The 22,795-nt window shown below is 40.8% G+C and overlaps 1 protein-coding gene across 12 annotated transcripts in view; it reads left to right on the plus strand.

Moving 5' to 3' along the window:
- The first annotated feature begins 412 nt into the window (after positions 1-412).
- Positions 413-22,795, plus strand: part of usp9 (ubiquitin specific peptidase 9) — a 41,712-nt gene continuing 19,329 nt past the window's right edge. For 4 of the 12 annotated variants that reach the window (XM_082508304.1, XM_082508295.1, XM_082508294.1 and 1 more), the window contains exons 1-13: positions 467-918; positions 9,661-9,929; positions 13,125-13,270; positions 13,623-13,702; positions 15,228-15,340; positions 16,380-16,598; positions 17,738-17,853; positions 17,960-18,211; positions 18,306-18,441; positions 18,536-18,688; positions 20,567-20,671; positions 20,835-21,041; positions 21,138-21,274. In XM_082508304.1, the coding sequence (XP_082364430.1) occupies positions 9,828-9,929; positions 13,125-13,270; positions 13,623-13,702; positions 15,228-15,340; positions 16,380-16,598; positions 17,738-17,853; positions 17,960-18,211; positions 18,306-18,441; positions 18,536-18,688; positions 20,567-20,671; positions 20,835-21,041; positions 21,138-21,274 (1,766 nt within the window). In that variant the 5' untranslated portion in view covers positions 467-918; positions 9,661-9,827. The other 8 variants (XM_082508293.1, XM_082508303.1, XM_082508302.1 and 5 more) reach the window with 6 other exon arrangements.

Raw genomic sequence — 22,795 nt, forward strand, 5'->3', positions numbered from 1 at the left:
GATCATCTTGACAGAGAACAGAAGAAAAGGCAGTTAGCATCTAAAAAAAGAGCTTTGAATGTCCTTCAAGATGCCTGAAGAACTATTCCCGAAGTAGTTTTTGGGACTAGGTCTCCAGAAAAGACAGAAATGACATGAAAGCTTGCCTTAGACAGTTCAGACTGTGTCGAAGAATAAAAGTGATCACACCAAATATCGACTTTCAAGCTTGTTAGAACTGAACAAACTGAAAAATCTAAAGAAATGAGGGGTGGTTCAAGACTTTTGCACAGTACTGTACCTTCTTTGGTAAGTGCTCAAGTTTGAATTTGCTCGCATTCTGTTATTCATTGTCATTACTTTTTAATTGATGACCACCCCAAGCGATAGGAGGCGATATAGTCAAGTGCATCGTACCGCTCGGCTTTTTTCCGCCTGGTTTTGTTCAAACTATGGATCGGATATCAATGCCGGAGCTGGAGTGAGTTATCAGAATCGAGAAGGGGTTTTATTCGCTTTCCATTCAGCGGGTGTTGTGTTAGCTGAGCTGTGCTCGGTTGTGGTGCAAACTAGCTTACAGACATCGCTGACTGTTGGAGTTCACACAGTCGTCTAGTCTGTTTTAGTGAGCTGCATTTGTGTCCGACTGCGCTTCCGCCATGTTGAACTGAATCAAGTTGTGACTGACTGCTGGGACCGAAGTGACAAGCCCCAGAAATCGGACTAGATAGAGTTAGGGGGGCTGTTACCGCGCCGGTGACGCAGGAAAAACACCCAGAAGCAGAGGAAAAAAACGTAGGAATTAGATCATTCTAGTAACAGGTTTGTGTCCTGTGAAACTGTCACTGATATAGGCCACGTTTATGTAATACACGACGACACCATCGTTCAAGGCTGGACGTAGCCCGTGAATAGAGGGGAAGTCATATCAAATTCCTGGTGAGTTGTTAGCCAACTAGCTCGCTGTGCTGGCTGGTGATTGTTAGCTGGCTACTGCTAGTACTAGCGTCAGCTGTTGGTGTATGAAAGGTAACATTATAGCATTTTGGGTTGTTGGTGTTATTCACTTGCTGATGGAGTTTTCTCTGTTAGCTACTGCTTACTGAATCTTTGACAATGTCAATGCGATTAAATTGCAATTCATAGTCCTGACAGTACGTGCAGGCTGCCTAGCTCATCCCGCTAGATTCACTGAAGTCAAGCTAGCGCTAGCTACCTGCGATTGGTCCTGTTTAAAGACTGAGAAGGAACATTTCCTTTAAACGTCTAATGTTTACATGTTGGCGAATTTAAATTTCATCCACCCAGAGTTGTTAATTGTTTTATTACAGCGGCTTTATCAAAACTACATTGCAGCTAACCTGTTCTATAACCCGGGCCTCTGATATGTTATTTTCAGTTTGTTTTAGCTAAGTTAGAACTTAGCGTTAGGCGATACGGGTCAGAACAGTGAGTTAAATTTCAGGAAATAGACGCCTCCACTGTCACTGACATTTTATGCGTTATCCCAGAAAGCTAAAATGGCCACGAAGTGGCATTGAGTTGAATAGGAAAATTATAATTTTATGGGTTGAACACTAATTACTTGTCGAGTCATCTCAGCAAGCCGCTTGTCAAAACAGAAAGGTTAGCTACGGTGAATACGTTTACTTAAACAGAAGCTAACGGCTGGCTAACATTAACTGTTTAGATTACTTCTTATTAGCTCGACTAATGTACTTTGCAAATGGCGTTATGGTAACACAGATGGTCGACAGTAGTGAGGAGAAACGCGATATTCTCTCAGTATTGGTTTTAGCTATTTAACCAAATTCTCTACGTATGTAGGCTCATCGGCTATGCAGCAGAGGTTTGCAGGACAACTATAACGTCAGGCCTGAGCGAATGATGAGGCCTGTGTTTCTCAGCGCAGTGGGCTTTGGACGACCAGGCCTTCACTGCTGTGCTGTCTGGGCGGATCGCCTTGCAGGCTAACCATCGTTAGTTGCCGCAGCTAGCTAGCAGCCAGGGTTATTAACTAACTAGACCACCAGCTGTTAGTAGTAGTTGACGGCGCTAGTTTGCGACGACAGTTACGTAATGTCACCGTTTACTTCATCTGCATCTGGGCTGTGTGTCATTTTGAAGATATTCCATCTTAGAGCATATGACATTACATGACCGATTTACCCGTTAATAATGTCGCTAAATAACACTATTATTTCAAAGCCGGGCGCTCCAAAAGGCCCCAGTTGCACCTAGCATAGAGAGCTAGCGTTAGTTATGGCTGTTGTTAAATTTGTATATCACTTTGTTGACTGTGGTTAAAAAACAAACAAAACATGATAGTATGTTTTTTTTTTTCTTCGTGCGTCATGAAAGTAACCCACCGTCCCTGTTTTGGCAGATAGTTAGTTAATAATGGCTGGCTTTACAGATAGCACGCTTGGCTAAATGCTGTGACATTTAGTTCTCTGCAAGCTAAAGATACTCCTAACGTTTTGCCTTTATTAATAACTGTTATGGACTGCATGTTATGCTACCTGCTGCACCATCAAAATGTTGGTGGTGCAGCAGGTAGCATGTAAAGTGGAATTTGCGCTAGTTTCACCTCTGTTAAACCAATAAATATTAAATCAGCTATTTTTCCACACCCATGTTAACTTTCTTTCAGATAGTTGGTATGATACAAGGGAGCAGAACAGCTGCAGTTTATGTGTATCTCGTTTTGCTTGTTTGTTTTTTGTATAATGTACAACCAGCACTCTGTTTCAATTATGTTCTTAGTTCTAGTCTTATATTGAGCTGCTAAATGATGTTTCTAAGTTGAGCTGCGGTTTGAGTATTTGCTTTGTTAGATTTTATACCACGCCAGCTGCTTTCAGCTGGTAAAATGGTGTAGAGAATATGTTGATATTCCCTCTTTATTACAAGGGCATTGCAGAAGGGACTAAGGTTCTGGGTTCAGACCTTGTCAGTAAATCTCTCATATATGCTCCTTCTTGATTTGTGTGGGGAAAGAAATTAAATGGAAAACATGTTCACTCTGAATAAGAATATATCCTAAGTGCTCATTTTTTTTTTTAAATTTTTTAAATTTTTTTTAAATTTTTTTAAATGACATCAGAAACAGCAGTATGCGACATTACGTGATGGCAGAGCTTCAGTTCATCCTTTGTCTTTTTTTTTTTTTTTTTTTTTTTTTTTTTTTTAAATAAATAGGACAGGGGGAATGAATGAGAGAAAGAGGGGGAGAGAAAGAAAGAAAACCAAAGGGGAGAAGAGACGGTGAGAAGGGGGGGGAAGAGAGAGAAAAAAAAAAAAAGAACTCCTGGTTCACCTGTATGGAGAAAAAAAAAAAAAAAAAAAACAAACAAAAAAAAACAAACAGAGGAGACAGCAAACAACAAAGAGCAACATAATAATAGAGAAAACAAAGCACCATCACAATAAACTAGCTAGTCATAGATATCAATATTTACTAAATAATAAACGATATTGTGCAGCACGCAAGATAGACAGCGCACAGTGTGCTTTGAGGCAGCAGCCAAGAAAGCTTTAGTCCGCGTCTGTGAATACCCATGTGTGCATACCTGTGTGGATCAGCATGCTTGCATTCCAAAGGTTTCTCCATGTAATGATCTGCTAGGGAGTGTGGGGGGGCCACAGCCCCGTCCTCCAGGGTGTGAAGCGGGTATGGAGGAGATCAAAACTCCAGACATCCAGAGGCCCCCAGAACACAAGAGACCATGGAAGACCAACAGAGGGGCAGCCGCGCCACTGTTCCAGTAAGAGCTGAGGAGAGTCCCAGATGAGGGCTCGCCCAGCAGCCGCGGAGCAGAAGTCAGGGGGAGTTGCAGTGACGCGCCCGTGAGCTCCGCCGGCCCCCAGCTGTGCCTGAGTGACCGAGCCCCAGGCCGAGAGGCCGGGGGCACCCCACCTCCAAAGGGGCCCGAGCGAGCCCCAGGCCCCAGGCCCCGACAAGCGGCCGCCAAGGAGTGAGCCGGTGTGTACCCGGACGCCCACCCCCAGACACAAAGAACCACCAACACACCGACACCTGAGGGAGTCCGCCACCGGCAGGGGAAGTGGTGGTGGGTGGAGATAGGCCTCCAAACCTTGGAGGGCCTGAGGTGTCCCCAGAGAGGTGGCGTCTGATACCCAACCTGACATATAGACACAGACACAAACATCCATTCCCACCCTCATGCTCTCATATGCACTCACTCCACACTCAACCGACGTGGAGACAGACATAAAGGGACGATCACACTCCCCAAGCGTACTCTACAAACCGGGTCTAGGTACCCTTGCCCCTGGAGGGGGGAATTGCACCCAGACCCAGGTGGTGTTACCCTTTTCCCTGCGGTGGGGAGAGGCAGACCACCCCGACTCCGCAGCAGCAGGGAGGCCCCACACCCCAGACCGCAGTCGGACGGCCAACTCCTCCTACTAGCCCTCCCGCTCCAGCAGGCCGCAGAGAATGGGGGTGGGAGAAGACTCCAAACCTCCCTCCACCCGCTCATTGTAGTGTTGATGCATATGTGTTCTAAGGTGCAATTAAAACCCAGGAGGGCATGGAGCTACCTGCCAAGGAGCAGCAGGTAAGCGCATAGTCCCTCCTGCTAGCCCTCAATGACTAAGTGTATTTAAAATTGAGAGGTGGGCAACGACGTCAGGGGTGAGGTATACACCCTGATGGTGATTTGGACTCCGTGATTGTGCCCACCCCCAAGATCCTATATGTATGTGTAATGAGAGTGTGAATAATGTGAATGTCTAAGTTGTGGGATAAAATTGAGGCAGAGGCAGCCAGAAGGGGACAGGGGGGGGGGTAGCCTCCTCTGCACCCTGGTGACATACCCCCACTCCAAGGCCCTGCATGTGTGGGTGGTTGTGGAGGAGCGGGAAGAGGGAGGCAGCTGGAGATGGGGAGGGAAGGAAGGGAGGGGCAGGTAACCCCTCCCTGGGGCCAGCTCCCCCGCTGACCCCAGTAGGCACTCCCACCCTCCGCGACCCGCCAGGGAAGGGGGGCCCAGGCCCATCAGACCGGGGCCCAGTGCAGTAGCGCCCCCCGGCTCCACAGAGCCCTGGACAGTCCACCCAACCCCACCACAGAGAAAACTGCACCCACCCCACCATCCACACATCTTCCAGACTACATAAGACGGTAAACGCCCAGGCTGAGATCTTCCTCCACCTCTCCTGTATCTCCCCCTCCTGCAGAGAGTTCCTGAAGAGAAGAAGGCTCCTGCAAGATGTGACCATCCCCCCCACCAGTTGAAGAGCCCCCCAGGCGGCTCAACGCACCGGCGGCACCCTGCTCCAGGGCCGGGCCCCCATGCACCCACCCGCCCACAACCCCGGCAACACACCAACCAGGACCCAAGCCCCCGAGGCCCGGCCCGGGCCCCAGCCCAGAGACGGAGCGCCCCCAGAACCTCACGCCCATCCCGGACCCACCCAGGGGCAGCCAGGTTGCCAGGTCAGTAACCCACGTCCGTCAGCACAGACCCTCCCCTAGCCCCGCTGCACGCAGCCGCGAGGAAACAGTCACCTGAGAGCCAACAGAGCCCCCAACCGGACGTGACCGCTACCCCGGGTTGAGCCCCCCAAGGAAGATGCCTCCGGGGAACCCCCCGACGCCCTAAGCCTGTCCCTACCCCCTCACCAATCACAACAGTGAAGGCGGGACCAAACTATGACCCCCCACCCCCACTAGGTGATGGAGCTGATAAAAGGGGCCCAGAGCAATTGATCTAATGTGGTGGCAGAGGCTGTGTCAAGACTAATGTAATCTAATAGATAATTTCTATATTGGTTAGAATTAAGATTATTTTTATTTTTCCAGTTCATGAGGACTGTTTTCTTGGCTATGCATAGGGCAGTGAAAACCATATGGGCGATATTCTTTTCTGAAGTGACATTATCTAAGCTGCCCAGTAGACACACTAAGGGGGAAGTTGGAATGTTACATTTCAGACACTTTGATAAGTCTTCACATATCTCGCGCCAAAACTTTTGCACTGGTGGACAGAACCAAAGAGCGTGGATGTAATTGTCTGGTGTATTGCCTTGACAGTGTGAGCAGTTGTTGGAAGATGTAAAGCCCATCTTGAACATCCGATGACCTGTATAGTGCACTCTATGAAGTATTTTGTATTGTATTAATTGCAGACTGGGATTTTTAATTAATTTAAAAGTTTTTAAGCAAATCTGAGACCAGAAGTTTTGGTCTAGGTTGACTGATAAATCTGCTTCCCACTTTGCAGTAGGAAGGGATATTGATTCATCTAATTTAGAAAGTGTTCTGTATATTTTAGATAATAATTTGGGGGATTTAAGAGTAAGAAAATGTGCTGCACTTAGTGGTGTTTGTAATTCAACTTGACTGAGGTTAAATTTCTTTTTTACTATGGATTTAATTTGTTGATATTCTAAAAACCTTGTCTTGTTGATCCCATATTGTTCAACTAGTCTGTCAAATGGAATAAATTCTGTTCCCTTTAATATATGTTCTAAGTATTTAATTCCTTTACAACTCCATTCTGGGAAATTAATCATATTATTGTTTTGTAATATGTCAGGGTTATTCCAGATAGGTGTACGTTTGCATGGGATTAATGAAGACTCCGTTATTTTTAGAAACTCCCACCATGCTGTTAGAGAAAAGCTGATGTTGATACTTTTAAAGCATTCATGTCTTTTGATGTTTGAGCTAATAAATGGTAGGTCTGAAATCTCTAGATCCTTGCATAGTGCCTGTTCAACATCTAGCCAGGGCTCAACTAAGAAGGTATGTTTTAACCATTCTGAGATGAACTGAAGCCTGTTGGCTAAGAAGTATTGGTGAAAATTAGGCAGATCTAATCCTCCTCTATCCTTGGTTCTTTCTCTACGTATTTAGGCTCATCGGCTATGCAGCAGAGGTTTGCAGGACAACTATAACGTCAGGCCTGAGCGAATGATGAGGCCTGTGTTTCTCAGCGCAGTGGGCTTTGGACGACCAGGCCTTCACTGCTGTGCTGTCTGGGCGGATCGCCTTGCAGGCTAACCATCGTTAGTTGCCGCAGCTAGCTAGCAGCCAGGGTTATTAACTAACTAGACCACCAGCTGTTAGTAGTAGTTGACGGCGCTAGTTTGCGACGACAGTTACGTAATGTCACCGTTTACTTCATCTGCATCTGGGCTGTGTGTCATTTTGAAGATATTCCATCTTAGAGCATATGACATTACATGACCGATTTACCCGTTAATAATGTCGCTAAATAACACTATTATTTCAAAGCCGGGCGCTCCAAAAGGCCCCAGTTGCACCTAGCATAGAGAGCTAGCGTTAGTTATGGCTGTTGTTAAATTTGTATATCACTTTGTTGACTGTGGTTAAAAAACAAACAAAACATGATAGTATGTTTTTTTTTTTCTTCGTGCGTCATGAAAGTAACCCACCGTCCCTGTTTTGGCAGATAGTTAGTTAATAATGGCTGGCTTTACAGATAGCACACTTGGCTAAATGCTGTGACATTTAGTTCTCTGCAAGCTAAAGATACTCCTAACGTTTTGCCTTTATTAATAACTGTTATGGACTGCATGTTATGCTACCTGCTGCACCATCAAAATGTTGGTGGTGCAGCAGGTAGCATGTAAAGTGGAATTTGCGCTAGTTTCACCTCTGTTAAACCAATAAATATTAAATCAGCTATTTTTCCACACCCATGTTAACTTTCTTTCAGATAGTTGGTATGATACAAGGGAGCAGAACAGCTGCAGTTTATGTGTATCTCGTTTTGCTTGTTTGTTTTTTGTATAATGTACAACCAGCACTCTGTTTCAATTATGTTCTTAGTTCTAGTCTTATATTGAGCTGCTAAATGATGTTTCTAAGTTGAGCTACGGTTTGAGTATTTGCTTTGTTAGATTTTATACCACGCCAGCTGCTTTCAGCTGGTAAAATGGTGTAGAGAATATGTTGATATTCCCTCTTTATTACAAGGGCATTGCAGAAGGGACTAAGGTTCTGGGTTCAGACCTTGTCAGTAAATCTCTCATATATGCTCCTTCTTGATTTGTGTGGGGAAAGAAATTAAATGGAAAACATGTTCACTCTGAATAAGAATATATCCTAAGTGCTCATTTTAATAACTGAAAACCTAGAAGGTTTGCTCCAGCAACATAACATTTTATTTTGGTAATTTGAATTTTCACTTATTTTTTGACTATTGTAATGGGAAGACTTTCTAGTGGTGGTTTTAGGCAATGTGATAAATACAAAATATTTAAATTAACAATTGAAATTGGTTTTCTTTCTGTATTCTTTTGAATATGAAAAAGTGATGAGCTTTAGACTATTTGATGTAATGAAAGTGATCTAAAGGTCTGATGGTTTAGAACTGAAATCCAGGGAGAAGGTTAAATGACATTTATTTTCAGAAATATGTGGTTATCGGTGACCCCACACACAGTGCCAGTGCTAAACTGGTGTCTAAAATTGCTTACTGATGAGCATATCTGACCTTAAAGGGAATATATGGTCCATTTATTTTGTGGTTCTCATTAAATTCATTGCTGTGATGTGTTCAGTCTATGGTACTGAACAAAATAACTCAAATTGGTCAGGGAATTTGATTTAAAATGTGAATGAAAATTGTATTACCCAAGCTCTATTTGTTAGACATCCTTGACAGTTTACAGGAAAACTTCCTGGCTTAACTTTGACCTGCTCTTCTCATCACAGTTGCACATGGACACATAGTTTTGCAGTGCAGTGAGAGAATTTTACTGACATAACAGGTTTTCCGTTCAAGTAAAGCAACGTGATTAAATAATCAGGCCAGACTGCCTTACTGTCTAATCATGAGCTGCTTGGGGTTCTTGTCCCATTGAACTGTACCATTTAGCAGTATCACCAAGGTCGTTAAATCTCAGAAATTACTTTGGCAGGCACACTTGTATTGTAATCTAAAAAATGATTGCTGAAGAGTAAGAAACAGAATAAATGTGAACTAAGGTATTGTGAGCTAATACATGACAGTGCTCAAAAGGCGTTTCATGATGGTGTAAAAGCTATAATTTTCAGTCTTAAATGGGAGTATAGTTTAAAACAAGGGATCAATTAGCTGATAACTAATGCAGTAGCACTAAATCTGTTTTTTCCTATACAGTCCATTGTTAACCCGTTCCTTCATATACAATCGGATGTTTATGTCTGCATTTGAGATTATTATTTTTCTTGTTGTGGGATTCAGGCAGACAGCATCTTCTGGGTTAAATATTAGAATTAAAATGAAAACTGGCTTTTGGATGATGACTTATGGTTTGCCTCATATTGGCTAATCCCAGGGACATATATCAAAGTGTTACAATAGTAGTTTATTGTTCTTTATCTTTCTTTTCTTATTAAGTTAGTAAGGGGTAGTGTTATTACTTTAAGGCTTGATTGGCTGAGACTGAACTCTCCAGTTTTGTCCTTTTTGGCAAATCATCTTCCTTTCTGAATAAAAGAGAAAAGAACATGTAGGCAGTCACTGAAAAACTGAGTGATACAAGCTGAACTGAGCTGACAGGCACAGCTCAGTTCAGTTTATTTTATTTTAGATTTAAACATGTATTTTAGATATTACAAAGTCTCCTAACCCATTCAGCTTTTACATGTTAAGCAGTCAGCTGATAATTCTGACCTTTGCCCCCTCTTCTCTGCTCCAGGTTATGCAATGGTCTCAGCAGCACACCCAGATCTCCAGGTGCTTGTGTCCCTCTCTCGTGTGTTCCGGCTCTCTTCCCTCTGCTCTACAGCTGAGGTGGCTGTGATTTCCCTCCTGGCCAGCGCTCCCTAAGAGGCCAAGATTGCCAAGATCTGCCCCGTGGCGAGCATGACGGCCACCACGCGTGGCTCTCCGGTGGGGGGCAATGACAGTCAGGGCCAGGGCCAGGCTCCTGATGCTCAGAGCCAACCCCCACTGCCACAAAACCAGGTCAGCATCATCTTTCTAACACTCGTTTTAGATAGGTGAAATGAAGAAAAGAAAAAAAACCCAAAAACGGTTATAGGAATGAAAAAAGATATTTGTTTTTGTTTTGTTTTGCTTTTTTCAGTCAACACAGCACAGTTTTTTTTCTTTTTCTTTTGCTGATATTGCTCGTACCTAACCACACACAGATGCCCAGGGAGATGAAGAGAGAGGGGAGGTGGGGGCGGAAAAGGAGGGAGAAAGGGAGAGAAGGCGAAGCATCAATGAACAGAGCCTCCTGAGTGATGGATAAAGGGTGTGTGTGTGCGTGTCTTTGTGCGTGTGCAGGCCTGTGTTGGTTAGAGATGAGCTGTGGTGAGACGTGAGAGGCAAGCTGCCTATGTAGGTCAGCCAAGCAGAAGGAGCCTTCACCACACACCCCCACATTTTATATTTCTCAGTTATGCATCTCTTTCCACGTTGAGTATCCCTCCTTTACTCTTATACACAGCTGCTCACACCACCACCACTGTTGATGCGCACTCAAAAGATGAAAGAAAAAATAAAGTGGTTAAATGCATATTCATCGATGTACATTTTTGATTGTATTTCTCAAATACTCTTACTTCCAGTGTAGCCCTAAGATTCACCCACATACTAACACATTTATACGTGACCCATGTCAACTCTTATTATATTTCCTGTATGGTGAAATGAGTAATACTTCATATTTAAAGTATCAGAGTTATGATCACTTGAATGACCTTTCTTTTTTCTTTTGTTTTAAATCAAGCTTTTCACCAAAACTAGCGTAAGCAGGAAGTTAGAAAATGTCTATAATAGGAGCAGGTGGTCACAAACTAGCAGATCCTGTCCTAGCTGTTTGGTAACTATAGGACCTAATTTGGAGGAAAAAAATCCCTTTACATGTGAAAGGTTAATGTTTTTTTTCAGTCCTACCTTATTTTTGGGAATCCAATCTTCTCTCATGACAATGCATGCAAACTTCAGTATTTATTGCCTATTGACACTATCTCATCAAGCCAAACAGTTTAAAATCTGTTTGTCGGTTGAAAGCTTTTGTTTCAGTCAGTTCTCTTGGAAACTGTATGTAGTGCAGTTTCTTTTAATTGCACCCCTACTGGGAGATCCTTATGCAGCCTCTCCAAAGCTGACCCTAGTTGTTTGTTTAGTGTAGGATCATGGCTGTGCTAGCCCATATCTACTAACAAGCATCTTTGTCATGACATTGTTAGGCTTTGCCATAAGCCTCTCTGAACATATTCCACTTGTTGATATTTTGTTGACTATGTAAAAGCCATGCAGATTACAGAAGTTGAAAGTTGGCTTTTATGTAGGTTTATAGTGGCTGTATTCTGCTGCCAGGAGTACACAGAATATACCTTAAAACAAACAAACAAACAAAAAAACTTGTGTTATCAAACCACAGTCCAAAACGAATAAAATGGCTGTTTTGGCTTGTGGGAAAATTCTCTTAAATATTTATCATCACATAAGGTAAATCATTCAGTCCCTAACACACTGTTTTTTGTATCTTTAGTTTATTTGTTTTAAGTTAGCTGTAAGTGTTTTTGTTGTTAGGACAGATTTTTAAACAAAATGTGGGACTTCTTGTCCAACGGCTTTAGCCTGAACTAACATATTGTCTTGACTTGGCCACTGTGTCTGTAAAGGAACAACCTGCACCTGTTTCACCTCATCAGTGATGAAACTCTGAGACACACACTAATGTGATATCAGTAGCGGTACAACCAGCATTAGAGCAGAACATATTTCCTTTTCTAAAAGCAGAAACAAAAAGCCCCTGTTTTGAGCAGGTCTTCTGGTGCATCTCCAGCCTTGCTTTTGGTTCTTGAATGTACCTGGTTGACACATTCCCGCCCATTGTTATGCTTTCTAGCAGTACCTCACAGGTGATGTGTAAATCTACCATTTTGTGGGTTTTTATTTTTTGATAAAGTTATAAATGTGACTAAGTAAGCTATGCAATAAATGAGCTTCCTTTGTGAGACGTAACGCATTCAGTGATTTGTTTCTATATTTTGGTAAATTCCCTCTTTACTTGCTTTTTGTGGTTGAAAATTAAGCTCTAAACCTCAACCCAGTCAAAAATACAAAAAAACAAAACAGATTTACACTTGCCTGAAAAAGTAAATGATCCTGAGTGATAGTGTGACCTTCAGCTATACAAGCTAAGGCTTGAGTTAAGCATGCCTAGAGACCAGTTGGTGGCCTCTGTCAACCATTGCTCATTAGGGGGGGGGGGAGTGTGCTGTGTGACCGGTCGGGAAGTGGTTGTAGGCAGTCACTGTAAAATTGATTGCTAAAGCCCCAGTCATACAGGCCTAGAAATCAGTCAGTCAGTGGTAATCCCAAGTTACAAAGGAAAAGAAGCATTATTCCTTCACTGGTTAGCTAGTGGTTCCTGGGTGATGTTAGCAGACACTCTGTGAAATTGGTCATAAGGAGAGAGGTTTTTTTTTTTTTTTTTTTTTTTTTAATCAAAGGCATGTGGATGTGTTTAAAAAAAGAAGAAAAAAAAGATAGGGGTGATATTTTATGACTTATGTCTTTTGCCCACTGAGCTAAAAAAATGAAAGATAACTGACTGTTAAGTGAACTGGATTTAATGGAGGTAATTGTCAGAAAAGATGAGAACAGTGAAATTGTTAGACAATGCTGCTTTTAAAGGTTAGGGTATTAAAGTTTAAATAAACTGAGGAAAAATGAAAATATAATTAGTTGGCCACTAACACTAGTTAGATGTTTTAGTAAAAACAAAGGAGTGAGTGTGCTGGAATAAAGCCATTGTTTTCCAAAATGCTGCCCAGGTGCAGGTCTTTTGAAATGAGGCATACTGCACATCGAGGGCCGTGCTGTCGTGTGTTTGTAAGCTGGTTCAGGCATTTTCTTTATATCAACTTATTGTTTGGTGCACTTTTTTGGAATTGGTGAATTTATTTGGATTTGTAGAAGCTAGGAATTGTTAATGTGTGAGTGCATTTTTTTTCAATTTGTTTCTGCATTCGTAATTAACCACATATATATATCATTAGGTTTTTAGTTTGGATTTTAAGCTACATTTGCTTTTGATACTTGGTCTGCCATTGCATTTTTTTCCTTTCATAGCAGCATAGACCTGAAATCCAGAAAGATTATTACATGAGATCTGATTTTGATGGTCTGCATTTTTTCTAGACGTCATCTCCTAACTCATCTAATGAGAACTCTCCAGTGAGCCCACCAGATGAGCAGGGCCAGGGGGATGGTCCCCCTCAGCTGGAAGAGGAAGAGCCAGCTTTTCCTCACACTGACCTAGCCAAGCTCGATGACATGATCAACAGGTAGGTCACATTTAAATCTCAGCTATGACAGAGAGTAAACTCAAATTGTTTTGTAAGCATACATAACTTGGTTAAAAACATTTTTTAAATTGGGGGGATGGGAGGACCCATGTCTCCTGGCATACTCTGCGGAGTCCATTTAAAGTTTGCTTCGTGTTCAGTCTGAACACATCACACCATTCACACTCTCACAGCAGAGTTGCCTAACAGCAAAGTAAATATAGCTCTTTGGGGTGCAGTTAGACAATATCAATGTAATATTTATGCATTTTACACAGGTGAATATTACAAATATTGCACAGTATCCTTTTCCTCTTTTTTTCTGGCGATTCATGTCTTTCTGTTCTCCTAGGCCTCGTTGGGTTGTTCCAGTTTTGCCAAAAGGAGAGTTAGAAGTCCTCTTGGAAGCTGCTATAGACCTGAGTAAAAAAGGTGGGAGTGCACAGAATGTTCTTTTTCATAGAGGAGCTTTGTGGCACTGACATCCTGCAGTCTGTGCTTATGGCTTTCACTGGCTAGTTTTTTGTCAATATAATATAATGTGAAACATCTAACAGATGTAGGAAATCTCTTTCCTTTGAGCTTGTTAAATAATGAAACACTCAGTAGAATATAAAATAGTCAGTGATTTCTTTTGCCTGTTTTACTTAATTTTCCTTGCGTGCTTTGCACATCAAGAGTTCCTGGATGTGTAAAAATACTTAAATAATTTACAAAGACATAAAATGGAATATTACAAAATCTTCATGTGTAGTTGTAAATTTCAGATGCAAGTGTTTTTGTAACTTTTTTAGAACTTCATCATATTGATTAATTGATTAAAAAGATTAGCACTAAACTCAAACATTTTCCCATTTGGTACTTGGTTTTGTACTTTTTGTTAAATACACATAACCTTTACTTTTTACTTAATCTGCAATATTGACATAATTATGTAAAGAGAACAGTGAAGAACTGGCCTTGCTATTGCAGTGTAGGTGTTCAGCTCTGTGCTGCCTATAACATTGCTAACAATTACCTTTTAAATGTTCTTTAAATTGATCCAAGATTTACAGTTATGCAATCAAAATATGTTGTTAACATATGTTTTGTATTTCTTATATGAAGTATACCAAAAGGACTTAACTTTTAAATTGCATCAGTGATGATATTAATCTTGTGCATATAGGGCAGTTGTCTCTTTTGATGAAATCCACCAAAGTCAGTGAGGAATCAAAAAGAGCGAGTTGTATACAGAGACATTTTTTGTACTGGAAGTGCCCATGACCTCCTTAGCAGAGGCTTCTCTCAGGTGCTTGTTGTTGCTAGGTTACAAAACCGTCTTCTTTAAAGTTTTCTCCTCTGTCATTATTTTTAGTGTTGCTACTGTAAGTTATGCCCCTTCTGATTGGTCTCTAAGAGAGAAGTGACATTGATGAGAGCAGGAGTATTCCCAAAACTGACCTGTGTTCAGCTGAGAGGCCTGTAAAGCGCAGCGGAAAACTGCTGTGTGCCTGAGGGCATTTTTTCTCTGAGGACTATGAGTGGTATCAGTGCTCAGCTTCATAGGATTTCTATAGAAAAGATGTGCTGACAGCACATAAAACTGCATATGGACACGGGTCCTTAGTTAGGTTCTTATTTTATGTTTATGTTAACTGAACAAGTTTATTATTCTTAGGCTTCAGACTCCTCTAAACACTTTTTCCAAGTGTTTTTCTTTTTCTACTGTTTGCCCTGGATAATGTCAGAAAGAAAGGAAATCCTTGACTCTCCAAACGTTCTGTTTATTAGAGGCACCCAATCAGAAGATAGTCAACTCAAATATGTTTTTCACTATATGAATGCTTTGTTGTTGTTGTTGTGCCTCTCATTCTTATTTTTCATCTCCTTTACCTTGCTATTATTATTATTATTATTATTATTATTATTATTATTATTATTATTATTATTATCTAATGGGTGACTTTTCTTGCAGGACTGGATGTGAAGTGTGAAGCATGTCAGAGGTTTTTCCGAGATGGTTTGACTATTTCCTTCACAAAAATCCTCACAGACGAGGCAGTCAGTGGTTGGAAGTTTGAAATCCATGTGAGTTTTTTTTGCTTCTGCCTTACAGTTTGGTTTGATTTTTTTTTAAGATGACCATGCTTTCAAATAATCACAATAAAGAACCTATATAGTATATTTAAAAGCAAATTCACATTTTTATGAGATACAAAATCGTTCTTGTATGTTAGATGCTTTTCTAAAATTTGATTTAAAGGTCCAGATTGTCCTGATGAGGGATGGCGGTCTGTAAAACCTGTTTCTTCATTCTTTGCCTTTATCTCATTAGATACATCCATTGTTCAGATCTTAGGTTGGTCTGCAAAGTGAGTTGTTATGTAGTTTTTGTAGATTTAATAGAAAGAGGCATTTCCAGCAGTGATCAGTGATCTTTTTTTCTTTTTTTCTTAAGCTCTTGTTCTTGAAATTGATCTGTGGAACGTACTTGAAATAAACCACTAAGACAGATGTGTGAGGATTTAAAGGCGGAAAAGGGGTTTTTGTTTCTCTTCCTCACTGTGGATTCTTTTTTAAAATCTAATCTTTTTCAGTATATTATACATCATCATGCTTGTCACCTGCAGCTCCTTTTAAAATGAGACACTGAGAAGATGAAGCAGTCAGAGACTTGTAAAGTCTAAAAGCTTGCTGGGAATGCTGTGATGAGTCAGTCCTGTATTGATTGCTCATATCTGGTTTCTACAGACATGTGAACTAGCCAGGAGCCATGCAGAACAGCCTGGTTGCTGGAATTTGACCAATGGCGTGACTAGCAGGAGTGCTCTTCCTTTGTTTGTGTGGAAGTGTAATTTCTTTTGTTGACAATGTGGAATCCTCATTAAAGGCAACAAAATGTGGGTGTAATGAGTGAAATGTGCAATTTTTCTCTAGCTTGGGAGCTGAAGAGTTAAGCCTGTCAGACTTCAGGGTTACTGGGGAGAAACCATGAATAGTAAAATGTGTGTTGTAAGGCTGACCAGAAGTTAATCACAGCAGCGTCGAGGCTGGGCTTTTTCCAGTTCTTGATATTGTTCTTGTGATCCTGCCTTTCTTTCTTTTAAACTCGGGTTTTATTCCACAGAGGTGTATCATAAATAACACACACCGGTTGGTGGAGCTATGTGTGGCCAAGCTCTCTCAGGACTGGTTTCCTCTACTGGAGCTGTTGGCCATGGCCACCAACCCTCACTGCAAGTTCCACATCTACAATGGCACACGGCCCTCTGAGACCGTCCCTGCTGGAGCACAGCTGGCTGATGATGAACTCTACGCTCGACCACCAGACCCTCGATCTCCCAAGGTGACTCAGTACAACAGTTGACCATAAAAACTGTAAAATGACTAGTTTATAATCTGATTCGCATTAAGTGATCCAGACTGATCCAGTCATGCGTTTTGTATTGTATAACAAATCCTTAGGTGTATGGAAAATTGTCAAGATATGTCATGCAGAAGATGAGCTTTGAGTTTTCTTTCTTTTGAGGAGAGTTAGCTCATCTTTCTTCCTCAAGACAAACTCCATCAAGTGACATTTTAGTCTCGCCCTGAAGACCCTTTTGAAATAAAGAATCCCTCTCTGGAGCTGCCTGATAAAAAATAACATGGACTTCACTGTCCCTAAGACATTTAATGCTTATGTCAGAAAGCAGATTGTATAAAAGGGAAGGTGGATACACCAGAGAATAAGAATTGTACAGTAAAGGAGTGATGAATGCAGTGTGGGCACAGGGTCAGTAGAAGCAGTACTGCAGTATTGCTTGCCTGTCTGGCTGTCTATTGGCAGGGGGCCCAGGACTACTTAGTGTTTTACTGTGCTGTTACGTCAGAGATTATTATTATTATTATTATTATTATTATTACTATTATTTTTAGGAAATTTAAATCAAATTACTCATTACTAAATATTTAACAGCAGTGCCAAATTTAAAGTTAATTTTTAGCTAAAGGAAATGGTAAATGGCCTGTATTTATATAGCGCTTTACTAGTCCCTAAGGACCCCAAAGCGCTTTACATATCCAGTCATCCACCCATTCACACACACATTCACACACTGGTGATGGCAAGCTACATTGTAGCCACAGCCACCCTGGGGGGCACTGACAGAGGCAGTGGAAGACCAAAGGAAGACCAGCTACATTAAAATAAGAGTTGAAGTTTGAAGCTTGTTCTCCTTAGCAGTGTGCCTCTTTCACAAGCCATGCATCTCAACTGAGAATAAATATAGAAAACCAAAGAATAGATATGTTTCTTCAAGCTTGCCAATAGGAATTTAGTTTGAGAAGTTGTTCATTTACACAGAGAAAACAATTTCTGTTGTAGTTTCAACCTAAAGTCTCTGAATGGAAGCTGATGATAGTTTAGCCTGTGTAACCAACCTGACTTCACATTAAAGGGTGCTTATACAGTTTGTTTTTGTCCCTTGTTTATTCTGATCACAGGGTTGGTTGGTGGACTTAATAAACAAATTTGGCACGTTAAACGGGTTTCAAATTTTGCACGATCGCTTCATGAGCGGCCAAGCACTGAATGTCCAGATCATCGCTGCACTTATCAAGTAAGTGCTGACACAGCACAAGGTTTTACACCACGTTGCAAAGTGCTTTTGGTGCAATGGTCTTGTTTCTGGAACTGACTTTCTGTTTCTACTTTCTGTTTTACAGGCCTTTTGGCCAGTGTTATGAGTTTCTCACATTGCACACAGTAAAGAAGTACTTCCTTCCAGTCATCGAGATGGTTCCCCAGTTTCTAGAGAATCTCACAGATGAGGAGCTAAAGAAAGAGGCCAAGAATGAAGCCAAAAATGACGCACTGTCCATGATAATCAAGTCTCTGAAGAATCTGGCTTCTCGTGTACCAGGGCAGGAGGAGACCGTGAAGAATTTAGAGATTTTTAGGTTAAAAATGATTCTTAGGTAAATATCAAATTCAGTCTTCTCTGATAAAGATTTTGTTTAACTTTAAGTTTGATCAGGTTTTAAACATTTTATTTTTGTTTTTTACCACCAGGTTATTGCAAATTTCTTCTTTTAATGGCAAAATGAATGCACTAAATGAAGTTAACAAGGTCATCTCCAGTGTGTCCTACTACACTCATCGGCATAACCCTGAGGAGGAGGAATGGCTGACTGCAGAGCGTATGGCGGTACGCTCAGCTCTTAACATTTGTGTTTTACATCAGGGATTTTAATGTCTGTGAAATTCATTTCTCCTTTACACATCTCATTATGGTGCTTCAGGAATGGATCCAACAGAACCACATCCTGTCCATTGTGCTGAGGGACAGTTTGCATCAACCACAGTATGTCGAGAAACTGGAGAAGATCCTTCGCTTTGTTATCAAAGAGAAAGCTCTTACCATGCAGGATCTGGACAACATCTGGGCTGCACAGGTACTCTGCAATTGATCATTTAAAAAAAATAAAAAATTATAGCCTAAGAGCCCTTACTCGTGGTTTTATCAACTACTCTTATTTTCATACGGAGGCAAAAATCAAAGTTAGATAAAACCTTGCAGATGGTTGAACAGATGCAGCAATACAGCACAGTACGGCATTGTTGCAAGATTACAAAATAATGTTTTATGGGGCTTTGATCCAGGACGTGGTACGCACTGTGCTTGACGTTTGCGTTCAGTGCACCGTTTCAGGGACCTGTGGCCAAAGGAGCAAAATGGGCACTTTCAAAAACTTGTGCAAGATGTCAGTCATCTAAACTATTAACCCTTATTGCGGATATGCAGCAAGCTATGTCACTGTTAAAATGCATACCTGGTGCAGCTCTTTCCAAGAAAAGAATGCAGTAAATGCAGTACAATGGTACAAGCATACATGCACCAACGCACAATATCAAATTTTCCTCCCTTTTTTATTTGCTGTAGCAAAGGCAACTTCATTCTTCACAAGAGCTCCTGAGGTCTATGTTTGGGCTTTGCTCTGCATGGCGACAGACTGCCATTGCACAGTACAAGTCATTAAAAACGATGGCTTTCAGATTGCAGCGTGAAAGCACCTTTTAAATGTGTGGTTTTGTTTTGTCTTTTTCTTTTTTAGAGAGAGATTTTACTAGTGGTTTCTAAGAATCCTGAAGATTATAATTGTTTTGCACTGGCGCCAGCTTTATTGGACTATGTTTTACAATTTTAAGATTTTAAAGATTGCCGCATTCTTGTCAGTAGTGTGGAACAAATAATAAATAAATAAAAAGATGTGTCCTTGCCCAGGTATGTTTTATAGATTTGTTTTTTTTCTAACCTCAACCCTGTTTGTGCAGTATCTGTACAAACTGTGCCTCCATGGTGTGATCATGGCACACAGCTCTAGATTTCTGCAGTGCTCACACCTATAAATCGCTGAGAATGTATACGTCATCCTTCAAATCTGTCTTACAAGAAAGAGCTGGCAAAGATTCAAAAGAATACAATCAGCTGACAGAACAGAACAATAATCAACGAATCATTAAAAACAATTGCAAGGATAATTAAACCTGTTAGCAATGATCACAACTTTAATTTAAGGACAGGTTCGACTTTATTCTAGTTGAAGAGTGCGTATGTACTTGACATGCCAAGTTTGCTGCTTGCATTGGGGAATATTGAAGGTTATGTTTTTACTGGGTTTTGAATTGTAGTTAGAAAATTTAAAGAGATGAGAAATATGAGGAGGATTGGGAGCAGTAATAGTCTCTTATAAATGGATGACATGTACAAAGCACCACTACTTATTGGCTAAAAGCAATTGAATCCAACCTTTTCAATACATAAGTTTAAAGTTTTTCATAACTTTTGAAGTGTTGTATTCTATGGTAGATACTGATGTAGTTTTGTTTTGCAGCAGGACACTAAAATGTATGCACATAGTCAAGGACAGACATGAAGGTTGGACTGCATGATATTTTTTTAAGCTGGCAAAATACAGACATCCTTTTATTCTTAGCAAAAAGGTTAGATAGAAAGTATGAGATGGAAGGTGAGTCAGGGCTGAGCTGGGGTGGAGCCTGAAGCATGTAGAACACTGTCATCACCAAGAAAAGGACGTGATTTGGAAAGTAAACTTCTCTGGACCAGACTTCACGCACTTTCAACATTCTAGTAAATTGACTTAAAATGATCCACTGTTAATAGGGAATTTTCTCTCATTTAAACAAGCAAATTAGAATATACTTTTTGTAGTGTCTTTATAATAGCCAGAGTAAACCCTTTATCACAAAGTTTCTGGTAGAATATAAATATTGTGACCCTGACAGCTGAACTGTTCTGTGTATGTCTGCAGGCTGGTAAACACGAGGCCATCGTTAAAAATGTCCACGACCTGTTGGCTAAGCTGGCGTGGGACTTCTCGCCTGAGCAGCTGGATCACCTTTTTGACTGTTTCAAGGTGAGTAAGACTTGTCCTCAGTAGTTACAGGCGATAAAGGATTTTTGTCCACAATGTATATTTTTCATTTGCTTTCAGCTGAATCGTGCTGCAGTGTAATTGTTCCACTGATACTACTGTAACCCCCCCCCCCCCCCCCCCCCCCCCCCCCCAACTTCTATAGGCAAGCTGGACCAATGCCAGCAAGAAGCAGCGTGAAAAACTGTTGGAACTTATTCGCCGCTTGGCTGAGGATGATAAGGATGGTGTGATGGCCCACAAGGTCCTTAACTTGCTGTGGAACCTAGCACACAGCGATGATGTGCCTGTAGACATCATGGACCAGGCTCTCAGTGCTCACATCAAGATATTGGACTATAGTTGCTCACAGGTACATGCTGCGGTTTATGTTTGACTCCAAAAATATGAAAATAATAGGCTGGTCTTTCTTAACTCTATACTGATGATGTTTAATTTTCATTCACAGGACAGAGACACCCAGAAGATTCAATGGATAGATCGCTTCATAGAGGAGCTACGAACCAATGACAAATGGGTGATCCCTGCCCTTAAGCAAATCAGAGAAATCTGTAGCCTCTTTGGAGAAGCTCCTCAAAACCTCAGGTAAGGTCATGGTGGAAATATATTCCTACATAAATTCACAAAAAGCACAGTTCTAATACTGGCAATTATTTTTTTTTTTAAAGGTATCATTTACTGTACTTTTAATGCTTTATAATGAATTATTTATATTTATTTTGCACAGAATGCCTGAACACTCATAAAGAAAACATAATTTTCTGTGTTTGAGCTGAGCATTTATCCCAATGGCTGAGGCGTGTCAATTTTGCATTTCAGAAAATTAATGGCATTGCAGTTTACATTTTATTACACCGCTGTAAGATAACATTTTTTGTCTGCAACTCATTCCAGTGCACTAATTATCCATCAGCACTAACCAACAAAGCTGGACAACCTTTTTTTTTTCTTCCTTATTTGTTCAATATCTCTCAGTAAATCAGTCAAGCAGCATGGGTTGGTGAGCATTGTTTTGTTTTGAATACACTGGAAAGAGCTGAAAAGCTGCACTTTCCGCTTTAATTCGGACCAAAAGCTTTTACATAAGATTGCATCATGCCAGTCAAAATACACAATACTTTATAGACACGATACTAGTTCTGTCCAGTAAATAATATTAGTTAATTAAGTTCATCTGAGCAACTTTACAGATCACAAATATACCTTAATGGAATTCAGCCATTATCAATTTAATTATTAACACTTGGCTTTTTCCCAAAGTGTAAGTCAAGCATACATTAAAGCTTGTTCTGCGAGTGAATCAGGTTATCGTGCAGCCCCCCCCCCCCCCCCCCCTTTCTTTTTTCTTTTTTCTTTTCTTTTCTTTTTTTTTTTTAAAGCTGTGTACTCTAGCAACTCAGGGTCTTCAGGCCCCAGAGTAGCATTGATTTAAAGTTACTATAATAAATAATTTTAAGTTTGATTGTGCAACATTAAATTGTTTAGACTTGGAGTAGTGTTTTTCTTTAATAGTAACTGTAGAAAATATGTAGCACACATGCCTGTTGTTTTTCAGAAAGAAAATGCCAATTTACATACAAACGAGCTTAGCGGGGTAAGTTTAATGCTAATTCCAGGGCTCTTCCTATTTCTGTGTTACGTCAAGTCTAACTTTCTCTTTGACATATTAAAATGTATAAAAAATGCAAAATCCCTGCCGTGAATACGCTTAAGCAATTCCTTCATGGGTTTCATCTCAAATGACTTACTGCTTATTCAAATTCCTTAAAGTTTGTGCATGTGTAGGTCAGGCAAGATTAGGACAGCTCTAAATTGCATTAACTTTTATCATTAATGTTGTGTTGTTTGAAACCTTGGTGACCCAGGTGGCAAGTGTTTGCTTAGCTGTCAGGTTGTTTATAGGAGCAATTCCCCTTAAGAGCAAAAATGAGTCCTACAGAGAATTATAGCTTATATACCAAAGTTGCATCAGTTTGTTTCATAATTGTAATTGATGACTGTCTTTAGTAAGGATTTTTTTTTTGAAGTCACATGAGGCTTCTAACAACTTAAGTGTGACAGGTCTGTGGACTGCTTACATGAGTAACTAATGTTGTGCTCTCAGAT

Source organism: Aulonocara stuartgranti, assembly GCF_965226115.1.
Source record: "Aulonocara stuartgranti genome assembly, chromosome: 16".
Lineage (NCBI taxonomy): Eukaryota > Metazoa > Chordata > Actinopteri > Cichliformes > Cichlidae > Aulonocara > Aulonocara stuartgranti.